Source organism: Platichthys flesus, chromosome 6 (genome assembly GCF_949316205.1).
Source record: "Platichthys flesus chromosome 6, fPlaFle2.1, whole genome shotgun sequence".
NCBI classification, from domain to species: domain Eukaryota; kingdom Metazoa; phylum Chordata; class Actinopteri; order Pleuronectiformes; family Pleuronectidae; genus Platichthys; species Platichthys flesus.
The window spans coordinates 4,462,643-4,483,936 of NC_084950.1; the positions used below are offsets into that span (position 1 = coordinate 4,462,643).

The 21,294-nt window shown below is 42.5% G+C and overlaps 3 protein-coding genes across 4 annotated transcripts; 2 read left to right on the forward strand and 1 right to left on the reverse strand.

The window, feature by feature from the left end:
• Positions 1-901: 901 nt before the first annotated feature.
• Positions 902-9,027, forward strand: tgm2l (transglutaminase 2, like). Its single transcript, XM_062390206.1, has 15 exons — positions 902-1,010; positions 1,373-1,543; positions 2,397-2,627; positions 3,143-3,261; positions 3,630-3,758; positions 4,854-5,025; positions 5,176-5,308; positions 5,411-5,514; positions 5,705-5,847; positions 5,967-6,066; positions 6,177-6,328; positions 6,415-6,544; positions 6,674-6,834; positions 7,550-7,686; positions 8,266-9,027. The coding sequence occupies exons 1-15, from the start codon at positions 995-997 to the stop codon at positions 8,432-8,434; spliced, it is 2,067 nt and encodes a 688-aa protein (XP_062246190.1). The 5' UTR covers positions 902-994; the 3' UTR covers positions 8,435-9,027.
• A 1,462-nt stretch (positions 9,028-10,489) lies between these two features.
• pllp (plasmolipin) lies at positions 10,490-17,079 on the forward strand. Its single transcript, XM_062389856.1, has 4 exons — positions 10,490-11,006; positions 14,009-14,182; positions 14,360-14,470; positions 15,652-17,079. The coding sequence occupies exons 1-4, from the start codon at positions 10,842-10,844 to the stop codon at positions 15,757-15,759; spliced, it is 558 nt and encodes a 185-aa protein (XP_062245840.1). The 5' UTR covers positions 10,490-10,841; the 3' UTR covers positions 15,760-17,079.
• Positions 17,080-17,632: 553 nt separating this feature from the next.
• arl2bp (ADP-ribosylation factor-like 2 binding protein) lies at positions 17,633-21,156 on the reverse strand. 2 transcript variants are annotated; one of them, XM_062389857.1, is made up of 7 exons: positions 21,020-21,156; positions 20,610-20,679; positions 20,140-20,201; positions 19,845-19,951; positions 19,591-19,676; positions 19,361-19,457; positions 17,633-18,892 (listed from the first exon to the last, which is right to left on the reverse strand). In XM_062389857.1, the coding sequence occupies exons 1-7, from the start codon at positions 21,036-21,038 to the stop codon at positions 18,794-18,796; spliced, it is 540 nt and encodes a 179-aa protein (XP_062245841.1). In that variant the 5' UTR covers positions 21,039-21,156; the 3' UTR covers positions 17,633-18,793. The 2 variants fall into 2 exon arrangements, with proteins under 2 accessions (XP_062245841.1, XP_062245842.1); XM_062389858.1 differs by lacking the exon at positions 21,020-21,156 and adding an exon at positions 20,776-20,996.
• Between the last annotated feature and the right edge of the window lie 138 nt (positions 21,157-21,294).

The window sequence follows — 21,294 nt, forward strand, 5'->3', positions numbered from 1 at the left end:
TGAATAAAGTGCAGCTTTCAACAACTGCACTGTGTAACAGTATGTTTGAAAGCTCACAGCTCCACCAAAGCCCAGCACTCCCATCAATCAAGCTTCCCTCCTCAATAAATATTTCATAACACAACATAATTTCAAAGCAACAGCAATATAATAGTATAAAAGATAAGTAAACCATAAGTAATGACTAAAAACGATTGTGTAAAGTCTTTCAGTCAAAATAAAATGCTGAGAGAGAGGAGTTAAAAACTGTTATTGACATTTTAAGTCTTAGTTCTGCAGGTGAACTGTTCCGTAGGTCTGGTCCCGACAGCAGGGGCCAGATGTTTTTTAGGTCTTAAATGAGAAATGTCTAATAGAGCCTTATCAGGAGAACTCAGGCTACGGGATGGTGAGGAGCTCAGTGCCAACCCCTGCAGGCCCCTGGAAGGTCAACAGCATCTTTCAAAGTATTTCTAAATGTGCAGGCAGACAATGAAGGGAAGTGAATGCAGGGGAGATATAACCAGGCTTGCCTGAGGCCGAGCAATCACGTAACCCTGGTTAGTGCACATAAACCCGACGTTCCAGAAGAGGGGTCATACACGCAAGAGTTCAATTTCATGTGTTCTTGAGTAAGAGTCTTATAAGAGAAAAATATGATCTGTTTATTACTCATCAGGATTCAACCTTCAACACAAACAGCGACCAAGGCCCAAGTGTCGCAAACAGGATGAGGAAGGCTTTTTTAAAGGGACATTCATACATGGCAAACAAACACACGCACACACACACACACACACACACGCACAAACACACACGCAGGGTTTTGGTAAGTGATGTCAGAGGGCACAGAGGAAGGCGTGGAGGAGTGAGGGAGGATTTTGGGGGTGAGTGTTTATCAGAGCAGGCGGGAGGGAGGGTCGGACCTGAGCTGGATATAAATACAGGACTGACCGAGCAGCGAAGAGAAGAGTTTGGAGGAGCAACTTTTAGAAGACGAGAAAAAAGATCTGCGATGGCCTATCACAACGGTAAGTGGACTGTTCATCTATCCATCATATTGTTATGGGAGTTTATATTCCACATGAAGAATGTGCCGATGTATGACTTGACACTTGCCTGTGATTTGACCCATCGGAATTCCTGCAGCAATTGCAAGGGCAGCTTTTTAGCTCAAACATCGATCAGACTCACCCTATAAGAAGCAGGTTTTAGGTTGATCCAACTAAGAATTTTTCCTATTGTCGACATTTCTCCGTCTTCTCTGTGAGGTCACAGCGAAAAAGGGAAACTCTCTCAATGACTGGCAGTATTTTATTAAGCAACAGCTACAGGCAGCAATCCTGCAATCCTGCATGTCCACTGATGAACTTTGTCTCCGTTGGGCTGTTAGGTCTGATCCCCAACGTGGATGTGAGAAGTCATGAAAACAACTTGCTTCACCGCACCAGGGAGATTGATCGGGAGCGATTGATCGTCCGCAGGGGGCAGCCCTTCTCCATATCCCTGCAGTGCTCCGACTCGCTGACCCCGAAGGACCATCTGGAGCTGGTCCTGCACCTCGGTGAGTGCAGCACAACCTGTGACATTCTGCTGGGGTCAATACATTTCAATACGTCTGTTGCATCAATGTGCGTCTTGTGTATAGAGTAATGTTTCACAATGTGAGTTCATTATAAAAGACATTTTCAAAGCTTTTATAATAATAGTAATGAAAACTAAAATACACGTTTGGTTCTTGTAGCAGAATTATGAAAAAAAAAACACGAAATACTCAAATAAATTATTTATTTGGCATAAAACATACTTAAAGAAAATATTTTTAAATACTGGATATGTCCCTTGCTTTCCTTACTTGACTAAACCTAGGTTCTTCCCAGGTCCAGGCCCCATCCTTTTCAGTGGAAATAAATGTACGTAGTGGAACACTTCCCCTGAATTCAACCACATTTCACACACCCGTAGACACCAGTTCCCTATATACTGGATTATGTTCATGAAAATCCATAAATTAGTTCCTGGAAAAACTACGTAATTGTTGGGGAAAAAAAGGATTCTGGATCCGCTCCAACATTGAATGTGATCTTCCTTTACAACCATTACAACATCCTTCTGATTTGTTTTTGTGTATTCTTACTTACAATCAAACAAACAAACAAGCAGGGTTGAAACCTCCTCAATAGACGTACATATAAGGAGTTAAAGACCATTGTTAGATTTCTCTCTTCTATTACATTGAGAACTAAATTCACTTGTAGACACTGATTTCAACAGTATTTTGGTTTAGATCTAGGATTTTCCCAGCATGCCCCAGGGTCCGGACGTCCACCAGGTTCCTGGATGACCAGCAAGCAGCTGGACTGATGCTTCCACAATCTATTTCTTAAGTGACACAATGTTTCCTAATGCTTCTCCAGGTAAGAAAGACGAGGTGGTGATCAAGGTGCAGAAGGAGTTCGAGGCTGGAGATAAGTGGTGGTTTAACCAGCAGGGAGCACAGGATGAAATTCTGCTGACTCTTCACAGTCCAGCGGACGCCATCATTGGCGAGTACCATCTGACTGTGTCGATCACGTCATCGGACGGACACATCGTGAAGAAGACTGAGAAGATTGGGTTCCACCTGCTCTTTAACCCCTGGTGCAGAGGTAAGACCACAGAGCAATTATAACTCTTAGCACGAGTCAAGTGATAGCAGGTCTGAGTGTGTGTGTGTGTGTGTGTGTACGCACATATGCAGCCCCACCAAAGGAGGAAATAATCAGGGCAGAAATCAATCAGTCCCGCTAACATTCCTCATTTCAGAAGATCTATAAAAGGAAATCACCTGTATTGCAATGTTTAAAAAAGTAAAAAAAAAATATCACCACACATGCTGTGTACATACTGTGATCTTTTTCTTTTTTTTTTTATTGTGCTTCTGCACTGTTACTCAAATTCTGTTTTTCTATCATTGCTGTAACAAGTGAATTTCCCCATTGTGTGGATAAATAAAGAAATCTAATCTAATCTAATCTAATCTAACAAACTCAACAGGTCCGGTCATGGTAGACTTGAATATTGTCAGTCTATCTCTTTCTTGAATCTCTGTGTTTAACGTTATGGCAGTAATGTGTGTTTGTGTGTGTGTGTGTGTGTGTGTGTGTGTGTGTGTGTGTGTCAGATGATGCTGTCTACCACCCAGATGAAAAGATGCTGCAGGAGTATATTATGAATGAGGATGGGATCATTTACATGGGAGCCTGGAATGACATCAGGAACAAGCCCTGGAATTATGGACAGGTAAAACACACACACACACAAACACACACACACCCTGGATTGAGTCTTTCTGTGTCTATCAGGCGAATCGGGGCCCTGTGTGAATTGTCACAGCAGCGTGACAGCGGAGACGCTGGCGCTCCAGCTATGTCAGGACATGAGTTTGTTGGATGGAGGAAACTTCTGAGCAGGAGGTGTCAGAATGTCCCCAAACCACACAAACACAGGCTTGTCTCTGGGAGCACAGAGGGGAAGACAAACATGGAGGGTGTGTGCGGGCCTGACAGGCAAACACATAGATGGCACATAGACAGGAGATGGTGCAACGGACCAGACAGAGACAAATGTGATTTAAAATGTTTAATTTTCTGTTTGTGTTTCCCTCTCAGTTTGAGGACTACGTGATGGACATCTGTTTTAAAGTTCTGGACCACTCCAAGGACGCCGTGAAGAACTCAAAGCTGGACCTTGAGAAGAGATCTGACCCCGTCTATGTCAGCAGGATGATCACCGCGATGGTGACGATCTCGGCCGAATTATAGTCGGGTTGCACGCATGCACGCAAGATATGCAACACGCCCCTTTCGTGCCCTCTGGCGGCTTGCGTGGGTCCGCCAACTACACGACAAAGTGACGCGAGCCTCACGCAGCCCGCAAGGCTTGTGATTGGTCTGCTTACTACATCCCGTCCGGAGGCTAGTTTCTGGTTTCATGCCCTACAATACGCGGAAATCATGGAAGATTTAGAAGAACGAATATGGACCAACTTGTATAACCCGTCACTGACTGGCCGATTTGTCCGGCAGAAATAGGCTATGAGGAGCCGGAGTTGCGATCTAAACAAACAGTCGACGAAGAAGAAGACGTCTCTTCTTTGCGTGTTTTGTCTTCGACAAACAACGTTACTCCGCCTAGTGTTCTGGCAGTGAATTGCGTTGCAACACGCGCAACACGTTAGTGAAGCATAAACCAAAACGAGTCCGTCGATGCAGCTGCGTGGCCTTCCGCGGTTGCAGTCGCAGCATTATAATTCGGCCACACCCTGACAACAACAAAAGCAGAACAAGATGTCTGCATTGTTGTAAACATCTTGGATTGTGTGCTTCTTTTACACTTACATTGCACCATCACTCTGAATTGACAGCTTTAGACATTTGCTCCAGAACAGCTGGACGTCCTCATTTCTGTGCATGTGGGAAAACTTTGAGAATTCGATCCCTTTTTGTAAATATATGGGGTGAGCTGTTAAAATTAAGAGGCCAAAGGATGCCTATGATCTCCCACAATGATCCTCCAGTCGATCTCCGTAACAAATCCGTTCTTGAAAACCTAATTCCCAAATGTAAATGTCCTGATACTTAGTCGTAAGTTGCTCGCAGACATGACCTGAAGTTGTTGGAGGGCTTGTATGTGATAAATATGTTTCGTATGTGTCGATATAAACCTGGCTTTTTGTTAACCCTCAGTTGAATGATCAAGTTGTTATGAACTCGTCAGACTCGGAAATCTCTTTCTGCGTTCTTCATATGTAAACGTCTGAAAAGTCCTTTTCTGTTTGTCTGCAAATTTACCACCTTATGACAGTAAGCTTTGCTTTGTCTCCACCTGTCCAGGTGAACTCTAACGGGGACAAGGGGGTGTTGACTGGTCAGTGGCAGGAGCCATACACAGGCGGGCTTGCACCATATCGATGGACCGGCAGCGTACCCATCCTTCAGCAGTGGAACAAGGGTGGGTCGGTCAAATATGGCCAGTGCTGGGTGTTTGCTGCTGTCGCTTGCACAGGTGAGGCCTTTTCAAGGAAAATTGCTCTTGAAGAGGAAAGGACTAAATTGTTTAAATAAGGAAAGGAAAGCAAAGGACAGGAAAGGAATACTTTATCTTAGGAAAGAGGAACAAATAGTCCAGTCTTAAGTTTTGCTGTTTTCTTCCCAGTGCTGCGTTGTCTGGGAATCCCAACACGACACATCACTAACTTCGACTCAGCCCACGATGTCGATGGAAACCTCTCAATAGATATCCTGGTGAACGAAAGTATGGAGAGCGTTGGCAAGAAGGACAGCAGCTGGTAGGACACACACACACACACACACACACACACACACACACACACACACCAACCAAACGAAAATATGAATTATTTTCCATCTCCTTGTCCTGGTGTTGTCAGGAACTTCCACTGTTGGGTCGAGTCCTGGATGAGGCGAGACGACCTCCCTCAAGGGAATGGCGGCTGGCAGGTTTTGGACCCCACCCCTCAAGAACTGAGTGATGGTACATTTATCATTTCTGTCCTTCTTCTTTTTCTCAGGACGGTCAGCACTTGTTTTCTTTCGTATCATATAATAGTAAAATTACGGTATCAGAGCTATTATGTAAATCACAGGGAACTGTCATCGTTATTAAAACTATTTGATTTTAAAGAAAACATTTAATCCACTACAATCCCATTGTTGCTCTTCAGGTGAGTATTGCTGCGGCCCGTGTCCACTCAACGCCATCAAGGAGGGAAATCTGAACGCAAAGTACGACGCTCCGTTTGTCTTCGCCGAGGTGAACGCTGACATCGTCTACTGGATGGTTGGACCAGAGGGCCACAGGAGGAAGGTAGGAGCTTTATTAATGTCAGGAAATTTTAAAATAAGAATTATATTAATAGGCTTGACCTTTTAAGAAGGTTTACCGTTTATTGAGGGTTAGGGTGATCAGGAGAGTTTTTGTTACAGATCAAGGCGGAACACAGCAGTGTCGGGAAGAACATCAGCACCAAGAGTGTTTACGGCGACTACAGGGAGGATGTCACGCACCTCTACAAATACCCTGAAGGTTTGTCAGGAAGTTGCACGGAGAGGAGCAGATGGATCAGGATCAACAGGTTCACAACAGAACCTGATTGACCTTTATTCATAATGACATCAACTTCATCTTCTCTGCAGGCTCCAAGAAGGAGAGAGAGGTGTACGAGAAGGCCGGACACCGAGTCACAGAGCCGATCTATGACCAAGTAGAACCACGACAACTGCAGCTGCAGCTGTCAATCAAGCACGGAAAACCTGTGTTTGGCACCGACTTCGATGTGATAGTTGAGGTACGAGTGTTCAGATGCATGAATGGATGGATTGAAGGATGTAGAGTGTGTATTCCTCTTTGATGATGGATCATTTCTGTCCACAGGTGAAGAATGGCGGAAAGAAAGAGGCCAATGCTCAGCTGATCATCCTGGCTGCCGCCGTAACCTACAATTCCATCTATCAAGGGGAGTGTCAGAGGAAGGCGACCACGGTGACCGTGCCGGCTCACAAAAGTTAGTCGCTCAAACAAACCCTCAAAGGCCTCTCGTGCAGACATATCCTGAAACAAGAAAACCTCTGTGTCTGACCTAGACACACACTTGTTCCCCAATATATCATTTATATTTCATATTTTTGTTCAGCCCACAAGGAAGTGCTGCGTCTGCGCTACGACGACTACGTCAACTGTGTCTCTGAGCACCACCTGATCAGGGTGAAAGCCCTCGTGGAGGTTCCAGGGGAGAACCAACCCGTCATGACTGTGACCAACATTCCACTGAGCATGCCTGAACTCCTTGTACAGGTGGGTACACACTGTGCCCGCCCACGTCGTTGCTCAGTTTTACCTCAAGCAAGGAGGTTATGGTGTCACCAGTCCATTTGATTGTTGGGTGGCTTCTTTGTTTGTCAGGAAGATAATGCAAAAACTAGTCAGCGGATTATCACGCAACTTGATCGAAGTTTGCAATATGGGTAACGGAAGAATCCACTTAGGATCCATCCACTACTCTGGATCAGCAGCAAACTTAAATGCGGTCATGGGCCAGTTCAGGCAATGATAAGGCTCCTTTGGTCTTCTTGTGGTCCAAACAAAATGGAAGTCAGCCCTGAGTTGCGAATCAGCAAAACTGTAAATGTGGCCCAAATTACGGGAACAAATATGCTGTGCTCTCTGCTACAATCTGATATGAACCTATAATATGGCTTAAATAGCACAAAACTAATTTGGGGCACCTTTCGTTGACATGTGGCACAGATCTGACAAACAGGAGCAGTCCGCCAAAGTGTGATTCTTCCATGTTGTCTGTTGGATGTGTGTGTGTGGGCCTAATCAATACTGCATCACTTCACCAAGCTAATCTGTCCAGAGGTTTATGATCAATCCTGCTAACAACCAACCAACCCACAGAGAGGAGTGAACTTGGTGGAGGAAACTAAATACAATATTTTCCTTGGTCAATACCTCTTCTGTAATGTTCTGCTTCAGTTGAACACTAAGCTGTCTTGTCTTGCTCCAGGTATCTGGGAGCTCTGTTGTTCAGGAGACGGTGACAGCCCTCATCTCCTTCACCAATCCTCTAGCTGTCCCACTAAAGCGTGGCATGTTCACCATAGAGGGGTCCGGACTACTACTCTCAGCTCCGATATATGTCAAGTAAGTGCTGACGAGGCATTACACAAAAATCGATCATGCATATAGAAGAAAAACAAAGTTGGTGATTTAATGCTGTAATTGCAACCGATCACAAAAACTGAGTATTCTTACTTCAACGTCTTCTAACGTCTTCTTGTTTTTTCGATGGACTCACATCATCCAAATCCTGGCTTTGCACCATTGGCTTCCTGTATGGTTTAGAATTGATTTTAACATTTTACTGATCACTTTCAAGCTTGCCTTGGTCTACATAGCAGCTCACATCACAGCCCCTTGGCTTCCCACACAGGATTTGAATTCCCCGTGGTATGAGGGGCAGATGTGGAATGTGAGATGTGGGCCAGACAGTTTTTCTGTGTGGGTTGGAATGACCTGCCAGAGGAGATCAGACTTGCAGAGATGGAGATCTCTTAAATCCCCTCTTAACACCCATTTTGACAGACTTTCCTTTATTTGATGTTGTCTCTTTGTATTTTTATATATCGATATGTTTTGCTTTTATGTTATCTCTTATTTTTGTTGTACCTATTTCTTCTATATGTAGTAACTGCTTTTAACATGAAATCACTTCTCTCTCAGAGGTGACATCGCTCCAGGCCAGAGGGTGGCTGTCAAGATCTCCTTCTCGCCCATGAGGGTCGGGGTGAGGAAGCTGCTGGTGGACTTTGACTCTGACAGGCTGAAGGATGTGAAAGGAATCGCGACAGTGGTCGTCCGCAAGAGAAACGTGTTTAGTAGGTTTTCTTAAAAAAACAGACATCGAATCGGTCTGAAACCGTTGATTAGATAACCATAATGGTCCTGTTTGAAAAAGATTTGGAAAACAAAAAGGATTAGGTCTATAGTGTTTATTTTAAAAGTGAAGCGTGAAGGATAAACATGTCAACATCTATTGGTCAAAAAACACTAGATTCATTTAAAGTTATCAAGTATTTGAGCATTTCGTACTTTGCATTATGTCTGACACTGGACGTCCAAGTGGAAATATAAGAAACAACACGTGGCATGTTGTCCACATGACAAATACGTAAACATTTTTTATATTTTTATATTCCTTCTGAGTGCCATTTGTTCTTTGTCATTATCATCATCGCTTACTGACTACATTAAATGAAAACCACCAGGGGCCTCGGTCATGAGGTTCAGGCTTAAAACATATTTCTGAAAAGTATCTGAAGTAAACCGATGCTTGTTGTGTTTCTTCATTACCTATTTTGCACTATGCTAGCCCACACATGATTAAAAAAGAGCTCTATTTCTTTTATGTATTCTAAATATTTATACATTTTTACAATAATTATGGTTGTTTATGCTGAAAAAATAAAGTTTGTGTTCCATTTATGTTATTGGTCTGACTGGTCATTAATGTAAGAATTGGAATATTGTACATAATGATATAACACCTTTTTAAAACAGAGACAAGGTGCTTTACAAGTTAAATATGGAAAATAGGCAGACGCTTGTGTGACCTTTCGAAGTGAGCTAATGTTAGCTGCTGCGTCTCCTTGAAGTGCGTAGGTAGAGATTCACGTGACAGGCTGGTTCATGAACTTTGCTGAACTTCTGCAGGTAAATGCAAAACAACCGTTTACAGCTGCAGTAGATTTAAAGAACTCACCAGGTCTCCCACTCGAGAGGTGACGCTGGACACGCTGCTGCAGCAAAAAGGAAATGTTTCCTCTCATCAGCCAATCGCAGTTCATCTGAGGAGAAGAGCAAACAGGACATTGGTGAAATGTAATGTGGCCTCTCGGGCCAGCAGGGGGCAGAGACAGTAACACTTGGGTGTCCGTGGGTGAGGAGTGGGTCAACCACTAACCAGAGTGTTGGTGGTTTGATCCCAGTCTCCTGTAAATGCAGTGGCGTAAAAAGTTGTACACAAGTAGCAACTAATAAACAAAAAATCCTCAAGTAAAGTACAAGTACTTCTAGACTGATGTAAATGTGATGGTTGTTTTTGCTGTGTATTTACAATATAAAAGAAACATATGTCGTGTTTTAGTGTCTTTCCTCTTGTCAGGTATAAATCTTTTTCTAAAGAGTTGTACTTATTCTATAAACAGCAGTCTTTCTGAGATTATGGGATGTCCAGAAACTTTCTGCAGCTGAACACAGACATAACTGAGATCATTCGTATTGGATCAGAGAACTTGACAAACAAATACTGCTATCTGCTGGTTTAATATTAGATCACACCATCCTTTTGCAAAGAACCGTGTTTGACAGAGATTTTACTTTGGAGCAGAACACGAAAATGTTTTTTATCATCTCAAATTTGATAGATTTTAACCTTTAAAGACACAGAGAGGTTCTGTTAATTCATCTTGACTATTGTAACAGCCTTTTTACCAGAAGTACAAGTGTTTCAGACACAAGCTGAAAAGAGGAGCTGCAGCAATGGACACTCTGGGGAAATTTAATTATAAACGTTAGAGCATGTAAACCTTGAATATGAAAACAATATGTCTACTTTAATGTTTTGCATTTTATTTTCAGACTTTCAGAATTTAAAATGGGATGACCCCACAACAACAAGTTAAAAAGTGAATTATTAGCCGCAGTAGTGCCTCAACCTTGCATCTTATCAAGACACATGTGAAGGACACATATGCGCATATCACTCACAAAAAGAGGGTGTCACTGAGCCTTTTATTTCTCCAATCCATCCATATCCAACCTCCTCCCAGTTTTTAAACACATTAATAAGTCACTCAGGTGAAAGGCAGGAGCCATATGGGAGGTGCCAGGGGCAGATAGAGGGAGAGCAGACGGACGAGAGAGAGAGAGGGAGAGAGAGAGAGAGAGAGAGAGAGAGAGAGAGAGAGGAGGGAGGTGTAGAGAGAGTCACACACCATCAGACACCTGTCAGAGCAGGTGGAGACTGAGTATCGGAACCTGGAGGTTTCACTGAAGGGCTCGTCTTTCATTCCGGGGACTTTTTTTTCTACAAAGACGTTGTACTTTGATGTTTCTTGTGATATTTGTGTTTTGGATGTAACTGGACCTCCCTGAGGCCGATGGCTCCAGGATCCTCAAACCATTAGGGCATTTCATTGGGAGTGAAAACTGTTCCAGGAAGGAAAATTTCCATCTGAGACTGTACCACAGCCTGAAGGAGTTTCTGAGACACCCGACTTCAGACAAGCTGCGTGATCATGGCGGATTTCCCGTCCAAAGTCGCAACTGAGACCAGTTCCCCCAACTCCCAGAACACTCAGCAGGGGGGCAACAGCCTCCGAGGTCTGGCTGCTAACGTCACCACCAAGATGGACGTGGTCTTTATCCGAAGCATCCCAGCCATCCTCATGATCACTGAAATAGTACGTAACAGATGCCGATCACAATGAACCTGTTTCCAGCTCTGCTCTGTTCTGTAGACCCAACTTCTTCTCTTCTCTTTCCTCTGTTCTGTTTGTGTTGAGCGACTGAAAACACCTGTGGATTAATTTAAGGTTTACAAAGAAGACAAATAGACTCATAATATTATCATAATATATCATTGTTTAAAATTAAGACAACTATTAAATATACCTATGGTTTTAACTCCTAGGTAAACTCTATAGCAGTGTCATCTTTTTTTATTGTGACACGTAAATTAATCTTTAAATCTTTAGTTTATCTAGATTTTTTGCAAGAGACTGAAGAACACATGTAGAACAGAGTGTGAGGGATCTAGGACCTGATATAGATCCGGTTATACTCGCTATCCAGGGTGAGTTAATTGTGATAATGTTCTTGTCACATTACAGCAGCACTACACAAGGATATCTGATTTCTGCTCCATTCGTATAAACAAAGTGCTCTAGGGATTTAAACGTAAGCCGACCAGTTTCTGTTTGTGCATCACAAATGTCACCTGCTCTCTGTCAACAAAACAGAACAGTCACTCGTCGAATCCTCCGTCTTCTTGTTGCACACACTCATGTCCGTTTGTTTCAGAACTGAGAGCGGGAAGGTGACTTTAAAGTTGGTTGAGGACTGAATGGAGAAGAGAAGTGATGAGCATAATAGGCCGTTCAGGACATTCAGCTCCAGCTCATTTCCCCCTCTAATGATGTATTTGCTCTAGACAACATGTGACTGACGGGTGCAGGCGACCTTTGATCCCTCTCTTATCCTGACACCACTCACACCATCTCACCATAGATTCCACTGAACAAATCTGTGAGGAGTCTCCGTCATGGCATCGTCAGTTTCTTGACGTTTCACCTCTTCTTCAGTCTTAACTGACCAACTGTAGCTTTGTCGAGAGTTGTTACGTTAAACAGGCGTTGTGTTAAATAATGACACTGAGCCTACAGCCCGCGAGGCAACAGGGACAAAGCTAATGTTTGTTCTGCATGTGACTGTTAGAGGCTCAGTGTGCACAGGTAGGTGACAGCTAGTGGGGAAGTTGCATGTGACAGTGATGCTTCTGATGGTGTTGTAGTAGTGAAGCCAGCTGGGCAGTAGTCAGCAGCTTTCATAGTTTGTGTGTTCCTCATTTAATCACTCTGAAATATTAACATAGTAGATATGAAATGGTGTGTGCGTGTGTGTGTGTGTGTGTGTGTGTCTGTGTGCGTGTATGCGTGTGCAGATAAACAAGCTCTCCAAACATATCCAAGCTTTCCTTACGTTGTTCCTGTGTAAACTAGGGCGGCACTCGGAGAACACATAACTCCTCCAACGCCCTACCTCACCATGTTCGAGAAAAGTTAAACATGACCCCTGATCCACCTGTTCCACCTTCCCCACGTCATGGCCCACCCCTCCATACAATTCAAATAGAAATCAGTGAAGTCGTTTTTGCGTAATTCTGATACACCAGCTAAACTTAACTAGGGCTTCATAACAACCTTATCTAAGGAATGCATATAGACCCCTTCTGTTGGTTACAGAGACAAAAGTCCTTACAGTCATCCAATAACCAGGACACATTATCTCACTGTAGTAGACATAAGATTATCCATTAAAGAAAAGTTATAAACCACAACACAAGGCCTGTGATTTGACTTTTAAGAGAAAAGTTAACACTAACCAGGAGTCATGTGCTTTTAGCTCTGTATTGTTCTCCACCTACTCCAGAGGGAAATAATGGCTCTGGCTGCTCAGTGTTCCACTATCTTCTCCAGCTGCTCCCTAACTCTACCTGTCTGCTATTATACTGTTTGTCTCCCGGAATGTGTTAACTTCTTCTGTGACAAAACCTCCGAATCCGGAATAGTAGGAAGGAATTGACTGTTAACAGATCCTTGTAAAGGTTCTGGATCCTGTAGCACACATTCCTGATCTCAATCCTCGACAGTTTATCTTCTGGGTGTGTTCTTGATCATTACTAAATGATTATTAATTCCTGATTATTAGGGAAGTAATAACCCTTTTTTTTATAAGAGGTATATATCAATGTCTAATAGAAAGAAACTGTGTCAAGTCAGCTGCTGGAAGTCTTGATGCATCATTATGATACGAACGCAGCACTGAGACTTTGTGAGACTCGTAAAACGATATCGTGATGAAGGTCAATGCTGATCATCCGGGGGGGGCGGGGGGATCGGGTTTATACTGTCAGCGCCATAACCGTCTGGAATAGTTCACCTGTACGTTCTCATCAAACTCCAAAATAGATAAATGTATTTCCCCAAATTATGAGTGGCCAGAGAAGTGATTTTTGTAACGATGAAATATCAACACAAGCAGTTTAGACTCAGGTTGTGGATCACTGCAACAATTTGCTGCGTGTGTGTGTGTATCTGTGTGTGTGTGTGTGTGCGTTTGTATGCGTGTGAGCGTGAATGTGTGTAAAAGTTGAAACTGGATCCCTGCATACATAATAGACTGTCCTTTCATGCTCTTTCTCATGGGACAGATGCAGGGAGACACTGGGGCAAAGACAGGAGCTTCAGGCTTAAATTTCAGACATGACAGTGCTGTTAATGCACAAGGCCGAGACTGTTGTGAGTCCCTCTGCTCTACAGGCATGGGCCAGAGTCCTGGTCTTGTTTATAAACACGCACAGGGCTTAAATGTTGATTCGCCACTTGAGTCCAAACTTAGATAAGTGGAAACAAAACATCTCGATCGACCCCTGAACTCGTTTGGCTTAATTTCTTTAACGTGAGACAAAATGAAGAGAAGCATTTAGCAGCTGAAGAGTCAGATATTTCTCTCAGGACGTGGTAAGTAGCTAATGCTGCTCCGTGTTGTTTGAATGTGTAAATGAGCAACTGTTTGCTAGCGTCTCTGCCTTATCATTCTATTTATTCATAGATGTTCTCTTCTATTCAGTATCTATAATTGTCTTCCTCTTCTCCCCTCTCTCTTTTCTGTTCTTCCTCTCTAGGTTATGGGGCTGCTCCAGTGGGCGTTGATAGCCAGCACCAACTACACGCATGTGCCAGCGTACGGTTGGGTGATGTTTGTGGCCGTCACTCTGTGGATCCTCACCACCATCCTCTTCTTCATGCTGCTGTTTGGTGCCCAGCGGAAACTCAGCGCCGTCCCCTGGCCCCTCACGGTAGGTGGGGAAACGGGGGAGAACGTTTTTAGACTTCAGCCCCTTTGATTCAATCCCACTGCACCAAATTTCACCAACTCATAGATATCAGTCAACGAAATGCACCTAATTTTGTTCTCTTTCATGAAGCTCCATGAATTATTGTCTGAATCGTAACCAATGATTCTGGTCTTCTAGGTGATGGCGTATAACGGCATCGCCACCGTCATCTATCTCTCCGCCTTCCTGGCCAACGCAGCAACTGTCAACAAATTTTACTATTTCTATGGACATATTGCAGCCGCCGCTGTAAGACCCCCTCCCCCCCCTTCCCACACACACACACTGCTCACACACTGCTCACACAGACCAGAATACAAACAACTGGTTAAATGTGCATCACAATCAATACACTGTGATGCAGCTGAGATCAGCAAACAGAAATCCAGGCTGGTACATGTGTGTTGAGTATTTCTATTTGTTCTTATCTGAGTCTGTGGACTGGATACACACCCAGAATGTAAAGAAACTGGGAGAGGCAGGAAAGATCGAGGCGTGGGGGGGGCTGTCTTATCATCTTATTTATCATATGGTTGGAAAGCAAGTGATGTGCCTTTGTTAACTTTAAGCCCAAGTTACGACTGGCTCCTCCCCTCTTCGTGCGTGCGTGTGTGTGTGTGTGTGTGTGTATGTGTGTGTGTGTGTGGTCCAGGTATTACTCATGTTGTGGGGACCTGAAGATGTTGTACAAGGTTAGTGTGAGATTCAAGTTAGGGTTGGGTTAAGGTTATTAGTAGCTATGGTTGAGGTTTGACTAAGCTTTGAGGGAAATCCATGTAAATCAGAAAAATGTTCTCTGAAGTCATGTAGCCACGAGTGTTTGAACGTGTGAGTGTGTGTGTGTGTGTGTGTGTCAATTTGTCATTTTATGGTCTCCTCCGAAGGCCAAAGTCCATGCTGGTTTACCACTAAATCATTTGTCACATAATCTCTCTCACACATGCACACACACACAGACACATTTGTACTTCTATCTTAGTGAGGACAGTCATTTGCATATTGCATTCCCCAGCCCCTTACCCTGCCCATCCAAACCAAATGCCTAACGCTAATGCTAACCTAAATTTACATTACATTAAAGGGGGGGGGGCACAAAGTAAGGACCTGCCAAAATGTCCTCACTCCTACAGCTGGTCCTCACAAAGACAGCTATACCAGAGCACACACACACACATACGTAGACACACACAGCCCTGCCCCTGTCCTATCACACTCTCTTATCAGTTGCATTTCACTGCCTGTCACAGTCAGATTTATTGAGGATAATGGCCCATTAGTGCATTTCTACACTGTTAAGTACCTGGAAACTTTATAGATGTGGACACACAAAGATGTGACTCTACCTTTGATCATGTTTCAGCAGGTGACAGTTTACGACTATTTGCTTTGCTTCCTGAATTCACTTGAGGTGTTCACTTCTGTCTGTCCAGTTCTTCGGTGCTGTGGTGACCCTGGCGTACGCCGCAAGTGCTTTCTTCTCCTACTTGGACTGGAAGGATGACGGAGGAAACGCTGCCAGCAGCACGGTGCCGACCTAGGACTCGAACCTGCGACGCCGCTCCTGGGAAACAAAAGACTCCATTATGTTTTCTTTCCCCTCAGATACTCTGGATGTTTGGAAAGTCCTGTGTTGATACTGGACCTTCAACCCACTGTCACTCGACTGCCACTGTAGACAGAGCTTTACCTCAGCCTATTCATTATTAACTCAAAGATAAAACCAAAACCAGACAGGAGATAGCCATACATTCATTTTCAGATTTCTGCCTCCACATTATGAGAACAGGTTGAATATCAACACTGGATTTCCAACATAAACTGGGGATAATGATGATGTAGGGTCAGGGTCAGTAATTCAAAGACAACAAAATACTTATATTTGAAAACAGTGGATTTGGCAAAACATTTTGTTGAAAGAAAATGGGGACAAATGCTGTGATTATAAACTTTGTATACAACTTTTATTTTTGCATTCCATGTGTAAAAGGGGAAACATGACGTGTCGTTGAAGAGCTGGTGACAGTGATTTTTTAAACCTAACCCTAACCCTAACCCTGTACATGAGTCAAAGTAAGTACTTGCTTTTAAAGTACTTGTTAGGTGAAGCGTATTCCCTAATGCAACACTCGTCAACATCATTATGCAAAGCTTGGTTAGTTCTCACTGCAGGAGGCGGGGTTTAATCTTATCTGCACAATGATTGGATCAGTTGACGAATCCCCCAGTAATTATTGATTATTTTAAAAAACAATATTTTCAGTTGGTGGGGTAAAAGTTAACAGTAGCTGAAAATAATGACTCAGTCAAATACAGATACATGAAGAATGTAATTGTACACTGACAAAGTAAATGTACTTTGTTACATCTCAACACTGGCCAGAGACATAAAAGTCTGATTTGCAACATGAAATACAAATAGTTTGAGAGGAAGGGAAATGATCCAATGACCCTGGTCAAAAGGACTTCAGCTACAAACTATAAGTTTATACTTTACCCCGTGTGCACTCCAAAGAAGAGTTCCTATCCATCAAGAAGAAACATGAAGCAACGTCAACAGTGAAAGCATATTTTCTACTTTTTTGTTTACAGAGGATGTTGTTGTTCTCCTAAAGTGAAAGGACAGTGGAGGCTGATTAATGAAGAGGTTAATTATTGAAATATATTTGCCAGAAGACAATAAAAACCAGTCAGTGATTCAAATATGATTCCACTGGTGATTCGCTAAGTTGTGGAAATAGAGTGAAACATATTTTTCTGATTTATATCACACACTGCTGACCCTTTTTGTATGGAGGATGCGAGTGAAACTGTGTGGACTCGACCTTGCACCTGCTCTAATAAAGCTCTTAGTGATTTCAGGATTTTTTTCGTTTATTTGGAAATATACATTTACCAAAAAAAATTTATATCGACAGTATTTCAGCAGTGTTATAAATATACAGCATTCACAGTTCATGTTAAGATGAGTAGAAAACACTTGGAAACTAGGTCGATCTTATTTCTGATTGCAGACCTGCACACACACCTACAGACTAACACACACACACAATCACTATACACATTACATATCACTTTCAAACAGATCAGTTGACTTTGTTGCCACACTGTTTGGAGGCCTCTGCCTTTGTGGCCTCACATCCGCCAGTTTTTGAAAAAGCGTCCATTGATGTTTTAGCCCATCTATGTTAAACACGACATTAACACAGGTGGCCGACACGAAAGTGGAGTTCAACAGCCACTTCAACGAGAGAGAGGTTTAAACACGTTGATCCCACCAATACATGAACGCACTGGAATGCATACATGAATTTGTTTTTTTGGCTGTTTAGAGCAGCAGCTGCTGATTGGTCGTGGGTGGGTTTGACAAGTAATCTCCCTTTATTGTCTCTAGAGTCAGTAATAACAAATATGTAATAATAAACTTTATTTATACAGCACTTTAAAAAAAACAGTTTACAAACTGCTTTGACAACAAAACAAGAACAATAAATAAAAAAATGAACACGTAAAAGCAGTAAAAATGACATTTAAAATAAGTGAACAAGTCAAATAAAAGTTGAAAAGAAAATGATGAAATCACAGAATCACATGAAAGCAAATCTATAAAAATGGGTTTAAAGAAGTGATTTAAAAGAAGTCCCTGACTCTGCCTTATCTCCTCAGGTAGGACGTTCCAAAGCCGAGGGGGGCCCTGTTGAAATACACACAGTGACCTTCAGTTTTCAACCTCGACTTTGGAACAGTAAGCAGGATCCACCTGAGGATCTAAGGCTGCGTGCAGGCACATAGAGGATCAGTAAAATCTTTAAATCAATTCTAATACGGACAGGGAGCCAATGGAGAGAAGCACAGGGTGATGAGAGGTTGCCTTCTCAGACCAGTGAGAAGCCGAGCTGCTGCGTTCTGAACCAGTTGGAGGCGTGAGAGTGACTTTTGGCTCGTGCCAGAGAAGAGGGAGTTACAGTCAACCAGTCGGGAGAAGACTAGTGCGTGAATTACTTTATATAAGTCCGGGTGTGAAAGTTCTGGTTTAATTTTGGACTGGACTACTTTTTTGATTAGTGATTTGAAAGTGAGTGATTGGTCAAACAAACTTCTAGGTTTCTGGAAACTGGGATTTTTTTGATTGACCAGGTACCAAGGCTGAGTTCAATCTGATTGAGGGGGCTTAGTGGGTGGAACGATATTATGTCTGACTTTGAGTTGTTGAGATGCAAATAGATTTGTACCCTACAACTGTTGATATCTTTTAGACAGTCTAACAGTGCAGCCAGGATCTTTACTGATCATAGATGCTTAATAAAAATAAAAAATAAATCACATGAAAAAGAGGATGGTCCTTCACTTGTAAAATTAAAAAGAGATGTGAATACTTCAAGTAGTCTTTATGTCCAGTGGAGTACGACAAAGTCAAATCCTTCCATCTTCACTATTTAACAAGAGAGAGGTTTAAACAATCATCCCAACAATACAAAAAAACACACTGGAATGCATAAATGAATTGTCTTCAGGGGCTGTTTTTGCACGCTCGACACCAGGGTTAAAAAAAAAAGTCAATAACACAACTCATCATCACTGTGATTCAGGGGAGCTGTTGCGTTTGAGGCCTGAAGAGATTAGAGGTGTAACCACCAGTCCCTGACTCAGGTCCAGACCTTGGCCCTCCTTCTCCTACACAGATTCACAGAGAGGGTTACATGGAAATGCACACACACATACACAGGTTAGAGAGCTGGTCACAATTTTCTGAGTTTGTGTTACTCAGTTCCTGACACAAAACAGCACACTTGTTGGCTGATATATGTGGTTTATGAAGTTCAAACAAATAAACAATGATTTAACTATTAAATCATTTATGTCTAAATTAGCTATTTTTTCTCCCCCTTAATTTTTCTGAATTTTTCTTTAACTTGTCTTTAAACTAGAATAAAGTACGTATATTTCTACATTTATGATTTTTGAGTATTAATCACAATGGTTACAATATATATTTAGGAATAACGTGGTGCTCTTAATTTGTAGCAATTCTGAAATTTTTTAGACAAACTATGTGGCCAGAGGGTGAAGACACCGGTATGGAATATAGCATCAACTGTCAATACGGCCACTAAATGAGAAAGAATCTTAAAAAAAACTCACAGCTCTGTATTCCAGAAACATCTCCTTAAAGGCCATGAAATCTGTGAAGGTCAGCAGCATTTCAACGATGTCCCCTGCCACCTCGTCTTTGTGCTGCCTGCAGAGGAAACAGAGAGGAGCTGTGAATGAACTGGTGTGCCACCTAGTGGCCAGCTGTGGAATAACGTTCCTTAGGAGCAACAGGTGCATTAAGCAAATGTGTGAGCAGAGTAGAGGAGTTGTGATCTTACATGAGCAGCTCTATGAAAGTGTTCATGTTGAAGTCTGGGATTCTCTCCATCAGCTGCTGCTCCAAGTGTTTCTCCAGTCGATCAACCTGCACAACACAAAGTTCAGTTTGAGAGAAATTCTGTGAAACGTTTAAATCAATGAGCTGTAAAGTCTAAATCACACATGTGCTGATACGTTTACAACTTATTAAAGGCTGTATACATCAGACAGCTGTGTGTCATATTGAAGATACATTAGACCATCAATCACTCACATATTCTTTGAAGATGGTTGTGTAGCAGAGTTTGTTCTCATCAGAGTTGTCAAATTCCAGGTAGTGTTTCTCCATGAAACTCTGCTGAAGCTGCTGAAACTCCTCCTCTGAAAGAACACTGAACGTGTGAAGCATCAAATATGTTTCTACATCTTCAGCTGCCTTATGGACTTTAAGAAAAGTCTGGTAAGATGGTGTGTGAAAGATGAATTCATCATTCACAAACTGTTTTACTGTTTAGGAAAGTTAAGGTTTAATAAAACATTTAAAACAGATGAGCTGTTTCATCTCTTACCCATGATGATGTTCTCTATGCAACCGATAACGGCATCGAAAGCAGAATCTGTCGCAGAGGAACTGGAAGGAGGAAATCAATTCAGAATTTTTGTTTTCATTCTCTGTCCTTTTTTCTTCTTCTATGTCACTCATTGTCTTTGCTCGATTTCACTTACAGCACTTTGTAACTTTGTTTTGAAAAGTGCTCTAAAAATAAAGTTAATATTGTTAATGATTATTCTTGTTTATGTATATTTGTATTGGTTTTACTTTGCAAGGATTGTTAAGCACTTTGGTTCAACTCAGGTTGCTTTATTAAATGTACTTGAATAAAGTTATTAGCTAGAAAGCAAAGACCTTGACCTGGTGAAGTCATTATTTTTACAATCCCAAATCACTGAACTGCACTTTGACTCGTGATCACTTGAAACTTGATTTGAGATCACCTCGACTTGACTTGGGGCTTGAAAACAGATTTAAACAACTGACCTGGAAACAGCAAAGTTCTCTTCGTCCATGTCCACCATCTCCACAATGTTGTCTACACAGCTGCGAACATCTGGAAAACGAGAATGGGGCAACAGCTTAATGTGATGAACAGCTAAATATGATGCATGATATTTATACTAATTATTTGCACTTAATCAAAACTCACAGACTTTATATCAAACCACAGATCTGTCAGGTTAAACACTGACGTCCAGTCACGGAGTAAAAACTAAGCTAGTGAACGATAACGTCAGTTAGCAGGTGGGCTAAGTAAACAGAAGCTAACGTTAGCTTCACACACGAGCTGTTGCAGTGTTCGCTGTGTTGTTTTCCCCAAAGTCACAATAATAATAATGTGCGTGTCCTCTTCAGCTGCGTCAACGTTAACGCGACAGGTTTAGTTTCATTACTTCGCTCGTGGACGTCCATGTTGTCCGCGGTGATCTTCTCCTGGATGATGTGAACGTAACGTTGTTGCCTAGGAAACGGCGAATTTATAGGCGCATTTCATCTTCGTCCGGGCAAAACAAAGGTGTGCGAAAGTTGGTTCCGACACCGACTCTTCTTCTGCTGCTTTTTGTTCTCCAGCTATGGGCGCACTACCGCCACCTTCTGCTCCGGAGGGTGGATCAGAAGATACACTCACACTCTAAATCCCCTCGTAATAATAATTATATATATTGAA